The sequence below is a fragment of the Octopus sinensis genome, linkage group LG21 (assembly GCF_006345805.1).
Source record: "Octopus sinensis linkage group LG21, ASM634580v1, whole genome shotgun sequence".
NCBI lineage: Eukaryota > Metazoa > Mollusca > Cephalopoda > Octopoda > Octopodidae > Octopus > Octopus sinensis.
In genome coordinates this window covers 24,611,031-24,620,453 of record NC_043017.1, presented here as the reverse complement: position 1 = coordinate 24,620,453, position 9,423 = coordinate 24,611,031, and the positions used below count along the sequence as shown (strand labels likewise).

At 35.9% G+C, this 9,423-nt stretch overlaps 1 protein-coding gene across 1 annotated transcript; it reads left to right on the top strand.

The window, feature by feature from the left end:
• Window positions 1-35: 35 nt before the first annotated feature.
• LOC115222872 (guanine nucleotide-binding protein subunit beta-like protein) lies at window positions 36-9,423 on the top strand. Its single transcript, XM_029793244.2, has 7 exons — window positions 36-254; window positions 1,469-1,643; window positions 3,000-3,147; window positions 7,627-7,722; window positions 7,847-7,957; window positions 8,229-8,369; window positions 9,167-9,423. Exons 1-7 carry the CDS (start codon window positions 146-148, stop codon window positions 9,338-9,340), a joined length of 954 nt encoding a protein of 317 aa, XP_029649104.1. The 5' UTR covers window positions 36-145; the 3' UTR covers window positions 9,341-9,423.

Here is a 9,423-nt window from a genome sequence, read left to right as displayed (position 1 = left end):
AGTTAATATTTATTCGTTGCGAAAGTCAGATTAATCTTCCACCTTTTAGGTCTCTTCCTGTTGGCAGCCATTTGGCGTGGATCAGGTTATTTTTCTCTACGAGTTTAATCGTTAGGAATCCTGATTGAAAACAACTAAAACAAATATGACTGAGCAGATGACCTTACGTGGAACCCTTAAGGGGCATGGTGGATGGGTTACACAAATCGCTACTAACCCAATTAATCAAGATAATATTGTTTCTGCTTCAAGAGGTAAGATGTACACATGTATCACTTAAAATGGAAAAAATGCCATCAGCATATTTACACGTTCTTATACTAAATAGCTTTTCTCCTTCTGATGATTCATATTTATTTTATCTGGAGTCAATGTATATCATGTTTGTTAACTATGGAAAATATTTCAATCATAATACTTAGTATAAAATATATGTAAAACACAGTGCCGAAATCCTCTTCGAAATCGGTCTCTCACATCTTGCTTAGGATTCTAATATATCTTTGAGACGTTTGAAGAGTAAAACCCAACAGAATTTAACTTTTATGTTAGTCTTATGTAATTTAAATAGAGCAAGTTGCGATAGTTATACGATCGCGATTTTCATTGAAAAGTTGTTGAAACTCTTCTCGTCCCATATTTTTTTTCACTTCCCTCATTTTAATTGCTATGATTTCGTGGCACCGGGTTTTGTGTCAATGAATGCCATCTCGGAGTATAACGTAGCCTTCACAGTTCTCACTACTAAATGTATTTTGTATGTGTTGATTTTATGGATATACTGTTATTACTGAAAGTACCTTTGCTCGGTGTAAATTTAAATTACATACAAGATCATGGTGGAGGTAGGATGGAAAACCATTGCTATACGTGGACGTTCGTTTTAAGAACAACCTGCAGATGTGCTTTCTTTAATTGCTACCACCTGAATTCTGATAACTTGTTGATGTATACCTCTGCCTTTTACGTTTGAAGAATTCAGAAATAAAGAGTAAGATTTAAAATAAATGGAAGACCTCGGAAAATATTGGTGACCTGTGTCTTCATAAATCCGTTCTCTCTTACGAACTTCTACTGCAAGAAGTTGGTACACTAGACGAAAATAAATCTTCATTTCACTTGGTCTGTATTTTTTTAACCCCCTATTCCTTCTTTTTGATAATATTCTTCACACTTGCATCCTTGAAATCCCAGTAACCAATTGTATTAGATCAATCGTCTCAACTTTTTTTTTGTACCTATGGACCCCTTTGATTCCCACTTTACTGGACCTACATAACCATTCGACGTATATAAAAAAAAGGTCATATATTTTTATAATGAAGTATTATTAGGAATTGTATAAAAAAAATTTTAATATTTTGTGTATTGTAAAAGTATAAGCAATTTATTGCACTGTTTTAATTATTCTAGTACGAGTGTAATCCTATTAAATTCTTAAAACTTAATCACATTGTTCTTTTTATAGACAAAACTCTAATTCTGTGGCAGTTGACCAAAGATGAACAGCATCAGTATGGTTATGCCAAGAAATCCCTGAAGGGACACAACTATTTTGTGTCAGATGTGGTTATGTCATCAGATGGAAATTTTGCTCTTTCGAGTTCCTGGGACAAAACCCTGCGACTCTGGGATCTTAATCAGTAAGTAGATTCAAAGCAATAAAAAAAATGGCTTTATTAATAACAAGGATGGGAAAATTTTTAGTGCTGCATTTCGCAAGATTGGACCATATAAAAAAAAATTCTTATTTCCCTGGTTCATAACGTTACCTGTTTTCTAAAGGTAGTTGGTGGAAAACTTGTTAAAAATAGAACAAACAAGCAGGTGTGGTAAGAAGTTTGCTTCCCAATCACATGGTTCTGGGTTCAGTGCAACTGCAGAGCTTCATGGGCAAGTGTCTACTATTGCCCTGGGTTGACCAAAGTCTTGTAAAGGGATTTGCTAGATGGAAACTGAAAAAAATCTATACGTGTTTATACTACTTGAAATTGGTGTTGGTTTGTTTGGCTTAGCAGTTCAGCAAAAGAAACCTATAAAATATGTACCAGACTTAATGGATTTGGTAGACTGAAACTGAATGACACCTGTTGTGTGTGTATGTATCTGTTCCCCACCACTGCTTGACAACTGGTATTGGTGTGTTTATGTCCTCATAAACAGGTTTGGCAAAAGAGACTGATACTACTGTGATTGATTCATTCAATTAAATTTCTTCAAGGCAGTGCCCCAGTCTAATGACTGAAACAAGTATTTAAAAAATTCAGTGCAGTGTTCATTTGATCAGGTGTATAATTATATTTGTAATATTTATTTAAACCTGTAGTCTTATGTAAACATTTACTAAATTATGTATTTTGTCATTTCATTCATGACGCAATAAAACGAAATCAACCCTAGCATGTCATTAAATAATTATAATTGGGATTATTGTGTGGCAGTTATGAACACTTGCTCACACATACTGGTTCTGTTTAACCGTTATTATTAACCATTTACCTAATGTCATTGATGAGGTCTTGAATGGCAATGAAAAGGCTTTGACAAACTTAGCCAAATTATCAAACAAATTGATTAGTTGAATGGTTAAGTGGTTAACTAGTTGGCTAATAATAATAATCCTTTCTACTATAGCACAAGGCCTGGAATTAATAGGAAGTGGGTTGTTGGTCAAACCCCTAACTTGACTAGTACTTGTCAATCCTGAAAGGATGAAGGGCAAACTTGACTGTGGCAGAATTTGAACTCAGAACATAAAGACATGAAATACCTCAAAGCATTTTGCCAGCTTGCCACCTTTATAATTATAAGTGAAACAACCAGTGTGTGTTTATTATTAGCATAATGACCCTCTTAGGATACACTAAAAATTGAACCAGTATATGGATGCTTTTAGTATTCCTCTCTTTCAATAAAATTCCCTTGTTACAGCCTCCAAAAGAAACAAGTTTGGAAATTGTATTTTCTTCCCTGACTATATATGCATTTTTTTTATCCAGATCCATGATGACACGAAGCTTTGTTGGCCATAATAGAGATGTCTTGAGTGTTTCATTTTCAAGTGACAATCGTCAGATTGTATCCGGCTCCCGTGATAAATCCATCAAACTTTGGAATACCCTTGGTGTTTGCAAATACACTATTACTGTGAGTTGACCTATTGATTTGCTTTCACATCACCCAAATGCAAATGTATTATAATCATGCACCTTACTAAATGAGTGTGTATTGTCACCGTCATTCAATGTCCCCTTTTTCCATGCTGGCATGGGTTGAAAAGAGGGACGTCCTAAGTTCTGATATCTGCCTTGGCATGGTTTCTGTAGCTAGATGTCTTTCCTAATGCCATAAGTGCTGTTCTCATGACTGGCACTGGTAAGGTCACCGAGTATTCACAAGACGAGACCCTCTCAACTGAGTTCGGTATAAGTATTTAGGGATAAGAAAGTAGGGTAAATGGACAGGGAGCTGGTTTCTTGCCGAAGAGGGGAATACATGACTTAACCCTTTTGTTACCAACCCGGCTGAAACCAGCTCTGTAGTACAAATGTCTTGTTTCCATACGTGATACTTACAATTAAAGAACTTGCTTTTGTCAATTTCTACAACCAATGGCTGTCCATCAGCATCTAAACCACCAATTTCTATGGGATTCTGTTGGGGCCAAACACGACATTACACCAATCCACAATTGTAGTTCGACTGCTGACAGAAGACTTGTGTGTAATATCTTGAGACATATCTCGTGCCCATCAATGACATCACCACGCGTAGTAAGGCCACTGGTGAATTGCAATTTTCACAAGTATACATATTTATAATTAGCTGACGCTGTGCTAACCACTGAATGTTGTCTCCAGCTTCTCCTAATTGAATGATAGTCCACAATTCCTCTAAGATTTGCGAGTGAGGATTTCATGTTTAGGAACACTGAATTGCTTCTTTTACTAATCTCCCCTTAATTTTTATTTACTTTTTTAATAACCTTACTGAACAATTAGCCTAAATCCACTCAAAAAGACTGATTGGCCCCAAGACTATAGTAGAAGACTTTTGCCCAAGGTGCCATGCAGTGGGTCTGAACCTAGAGCCATGTAGTTGGAAGCAAACTCTTTCCACACTACCACACCTATTCCTATCAATGAGGTGTATTCCATTATTTAAATTTTCCTGCTGCTCTCATATTAAATGCTGTATTCTATTTGAAATTGTCATCTTCCAGTTTAGCTTTTAATATCAGGTGTTGTTTTCAACAAGCTCTAAAACTATTATCACTTAGGTCATAACTCTTTATATCTGACTCAATGATGGAAAAAAATTGTATTAGCTATTGATGTAGAATGAGAACACCTATTTCTGAGAGTCAGAAAAACAAACACTTGACCTGTTCTTTTGTTCTATTTCTGTTGAAATGTGATAATTTTGTCATCAATAAGTGAGTTAGCGGCAGATTTGTTAGCACGTTAGGCAAAATGTTTAACGGCATTTCTTCAGGCTTTACGTTCTGAGTTCAAATTCCTCCAACGTCGACTTAACCTTTTATAACGGCGGTGCATCAGCATGGCTGCAGCTCTGAGCTGAAACTAGAGAGAAGAAAAAAAGCTGGTATTTGGAATTTAACCCTTTGACATTTAAACTGACTACATTTAACCAAAATAATCTCTGTTTTATCTTCAGCCTGGCTAGATCTGGCTTCTCACACTTACCATACAATATTATTCTAGAAATAAACAATCATAAGATAATGCATGATTAATTTAAATCAATGTGTATAAACATCACATTTGACAGAATAATCTGATTGCTAAAGGGTGATATATATATACATAAAACTTTCAAAATGGGTTTGTATCATTAACCCAAGGGTGGTCTCAAAGGGGTTAGTATTAAAAGGATTGATAACTAATCTATCAGGCAGTGAATCCATACAACAGCTCTGATTCACTTTCAATTATTAGGTAGCAATTACAACATCCTGGTGATATGGGGGGCTGTGAAGAAAACAGTCCATTCTTTCACACAATGAACTTTTTACATTTTTTTCTGTGGTTGTGATGTTTACTTCATTAGTATATGAAGGAGACTAGATTTTAGGTTTTGTTTGTGTTTATTGAGCCCTCGTGGTTGTAACAGATGTATGTATTTGAGGCATTGTTGTGAAGACTTTGTTAGTCTTCTCACAAGCACTGATATTGTTTGACATGTGTAAGCCTTATAAGGCATTACTGGAAAGCTAAATACAACTGGTACATCCTTATGCATACACAGATTGGTTGTCCTACAGACTTCCTGAATGCTGTACAGTATTATGATGGATGATGTGGTTGAGCTGGATGTGAACGATCTTGATCAGGTAGTACCATTTCACCCGAGACTGTCCTGGTTCTTAATATCTAGATCATTTTATTGTTTCAGTCATTTGCATGTGACCATGCTGGGGTACTGCCGTGAAAGGATTTAGTTGCCTCACCCACCCACAGAAGTACTTTACAAATTTTTGGAAGCCTGGTACTTATTTCATCAGTCTATTTTGCCGAACTGCTAAGTTACGGGTTTGTAGACAAACCAACACCAGTTGTTGAGCGGTGGGAGACAAAAAACATATATACTATGATCTTTCAGCTTCCACCAGGGTTATAGTAGAAGACTCTTGCCTGAGGTGTCAGACAGCCACATCTGTGCCTATATGAATTAGAACCTTTTTTTTTATTTATTTCATATAGGTATTTTGCTAATTTTCTGAATTCCTCTATTTAAAATTTGTGAGTCTTGTGAAATGACAAATTTGGAGTGTGAAGATAGGCTGTATAGCAAACTCGTATTTTAACCAGAAAAAATTTTGTGGGGTGGGATTCTCTTTCTGCAGTCCAATGATTTAAACCTATTTCATTATCTTTTGTGCTGATAATCCTGCAATTATGAGGACTTGCAATTTTCTTCATGGCTATATTTGCTTTGCTTGCTTTTACAGATTTGTATGGTTTAGAAGTAATTTTTCTTAACTCCATAATCTGCTATATTTTGTCTCGTACAAGTTCCTTCAATTTTTTGCCTTATTAGTCTTGGTTATAGGTACAGGCATGGTTGTGTGATCAAAAAGTTTGCTTCCCAACTATATGCTTTCAGGTTCAGTTCAACTATTTGGCACCTTAGGCAAGTGTTTACTATAACCCCAGACTGGCCAAATCCTTGCCATAACATCCTGTGGTAGCTGTAAATGAGTGTCACTGTCATACAAGTGGTGTTCTTCAATTCCAGTCTTCTAAACATGTTTGGCCATGGAGAAATATTACCTTGGAAACAGTTGACGATTACTGGCGGGAAGAGCATCTAGCCATAAATAAAATTTACCTTAAACCATTCTGTCCAAACCATGTGGGCAGAGAAAAGTAGATGCTCAAACCGATGCTGCTGCTGATGAATTAATCGCAGTAACATGTTTTGTAGACACTCTCAAACTTAGGGCAAAGTTGTGGTTGATGTTAATTTTGAACTTTTCCTGGAAAAACATTGGTGAGTTAAGAATTCTAGAGGACTTAAGTTCTGGGAAGGAATGGTTAGTGTGCAGTGTACTAATTAATACTTTGCTAACCAAACAACATTAATCCCTATTTCAGACTCAGTGATGGAAACAATTGTATTAGCTATTGATATGGAATGAGAACACCTTTTTTCTGAGAGTCTTCACATTATATTGATGTTGTTTGGTTTATCAATCAATGTATAAAGCCCTTTTGTGACTCTGTTTTAAATAAAATACACTGCCTATGTTTTCCATTTACCTTCTCTACCCACAATTCCTGGGAGGGTCATTGGGATAAAGTCCTCACATACTCCTCTGTTGGGTCCTATCAGATGCAACTGTCATTTCTTCCTGGTCTCCCAAGTATAACCAGCTGAGACTGGATATTACCCATCTATCTTGTTCTTGGTCTACCATCAGGTTTCCTGCTGCTTGGCTTAGCTTGGTTCAAAGAATTTTTGTAATCCATTTCTTTGGTATTCCAATCACACTTCTGTAGTACCAGAACTGTGTAAAGAGGCAGTGGTTTGACCTGGAGAGACTCCTTGATTACCAAGTTACGCATCCTATCTAGTAACATTACTCCAGCTATCCTTCAAAGGAATTGCATTTCAGGCACTTGTATTTGCAATCATACTGACAGGTCCCCGGCGGATTCTTTGCTGCCTGTGTTTCAAAAATGAAAATTATTGAGAGATCTTAAAATGCTTTTCCTTTAGTCTTGGAACAATCAGTACAGCATTGGAGAAAATATATTTAGTTATGTCCCTTTAGACACTGATTCCACTTGACCGTTTACCTTCTGAAGTAGCATCAGTTCTGGGGTTCGAGGCATGGTTATGTATTATGGTGGGGAGGGGCATGTTTTCAGAAAGATAAAAAATTTGTTTCTTTTTCAATTGGCAAATTTACTCCTTTTCTCAGATGTTAATTTTGTACATGATATATATTGTTCCTTGCAGTCCACTGATTAAAACTTTCATTTCATTATCTTAAATGTTGATAATCCTGCAATTATGAGGACTTGCAAGTTTCTTTGTTACATTGCATCAGTATTTTAAAGGGGTTTTTTTTTTCCTTACTATTTCATTTCTCCATTTCAGGAAGAGGGCCACGCAGATTGGGCATCTTGTGTCCGTTTTTCTCCTAGCACCACTCACCCTATCATTGTGTCCTGTGGCTGGGATAAAATTGTAAAGGTTTGTAGATGTTTCCATACTCAGATAAATATTGCATTATGCAAGCTCTCTGATATTTCTGAAACCTGATAAATGGTATGAATTATTTACTGTTATTTTGTTAATATAATCTGATGTTTTCTAGGTGTGGAATCTTACCAACTGCAAGCTGAAGACTAATCACCATGGACATGCTGGATTTTTGAACACTGTTACTGTTTCTCCTGATGGTTCTCTCTGTGCCTCAGGTGGCAAGGCAAGTTCATGTTTTTTTTTTTTTTATTTATTTTTTTTTTTTTTTACAATATATTTAAAGACTCCTGCTCTACAATTATGTATACTTCACAATACAATACCATTATTTGACCTGAAAGTAAAACTGTGCCTCTGATTTGTATTTCTAGTTAGGTGATGATTTAGAGAACAGTAATATGAGAATATCTATTTCTGGGAGTTTGGAATTAATATTTTTTAACCAATATTTCTTCATAATTACATTGATTTTATTTTTTACTTCTTTTTTTTAGGACGGTCAAGCAATGCTGTGGGATCTTGGAGAGGGCAAGCATCTATATACCTTGGACGGTGGAGATACTATCAATGCTTTGTGTTTCAGCCCTAATCGCTATTGGTTGTGTGCTGCAACTGGACCAAGTATCAAGATTTGGGTTAGTTCTCTTTCATTCTCATTTTACCTGTAATTTAGTATTGCAAAACCACAAGTTATTTAGTTTGTAGATCTATGGATTAACCTTTCTAATCCAGCTAAATGCATAATAGTTCCTGATGACTACTTACTAATTTTGTAATTCATAACTTTTATGAAATAAACTTAGGAATGTTTCTGTACAAGGAGGTACTGAAAGGTTCTTGGCTTCAAAGGTATTGCAAAAGGCCTGGTTGGAGGCTCAAACCTCTGAGTTCTTTTACAGGGTTTGGAAAAACTGAAGGACCACTGCAATAAGTGTGTGAATCCGAGAGGGAAATGTGTTGAGTAAAATCATAGTCAACTGATCCGCCTGTATTTTTTTTTTACACAAAGCCAGAAACTTTTCAGTATCTCTTCGTATATCAAGTTCCTCTCTCTCTCTTGAAATAATGAATTACCCTCTGCATAGATAGTGTTTCTTGTGTGTACAGTTATATGTACAACTGCTGTAGGTGGGTTGAGAGCTCCTTGTAAAGTATCAACATCCAGCATATTTCCACTGCAGTAGTGTAATTACTACTGTACTTATCAGTATTACTGGTTATAATATACAGAGCAAATGTAAAAAATGTTCCTCTGTTGAACTGCTGTGACTCAGCATCCAATTGCACTTAGAACACCCACTGCAGAAGTTGCAATTAACCACAATGGTGAAATGTTTGTAGGGAATATATATGAACTTATGCTTGTTGTTATATTTTTTTTCCGGTGTATATATATAAATACATGTGAATTATTTTATTTTTCTGATTGCAGGATCTTGAAGGCAAAAATGTTGTTGATGAGCTTCGTCCAGAAGTTATTACCCAAAGTACAAAGTCACAACCCAACTGTATGTCTTTGGCTTGGTCTGCTGATGGTCAAACATTGTTTGCTGGTTACACAGATAATAATATCCGTGTCTGGCAAGTGTCTACTGCCGCTCGCTGAACAATTTAAAATCACCCTAAAATGTATGATAGTGGCTGTTCAGATTAATATCAATAAAAGGTCTAAAAAAAAGTGGAACTTAT

Excerpts from the sequence above, each read along its gene's own strand:
- LOC115222872 (XM_029793244.2), top strand. The coding sequence starts at position 146 with ATGACTGAGCAGATGACCTTACGTGGAACCCTTAAGGGGCATGGTGGA. Across the intron at positions 3,148-7,626 it reads TTTGCAAATACACTATTACT|GAAGAGGGCCACGCAGATTG; the intron begins GTGAGTTGACCT and ends TCTCCATTTCAG. Across the intron at positions 8,370-9,166 it reads GACCAAGTATCAAGATTTGG|GATCTTGAAGGCAAAAATGT; the intron begins GTTAGTTCTCTT and ends TTCTGATTGCAG.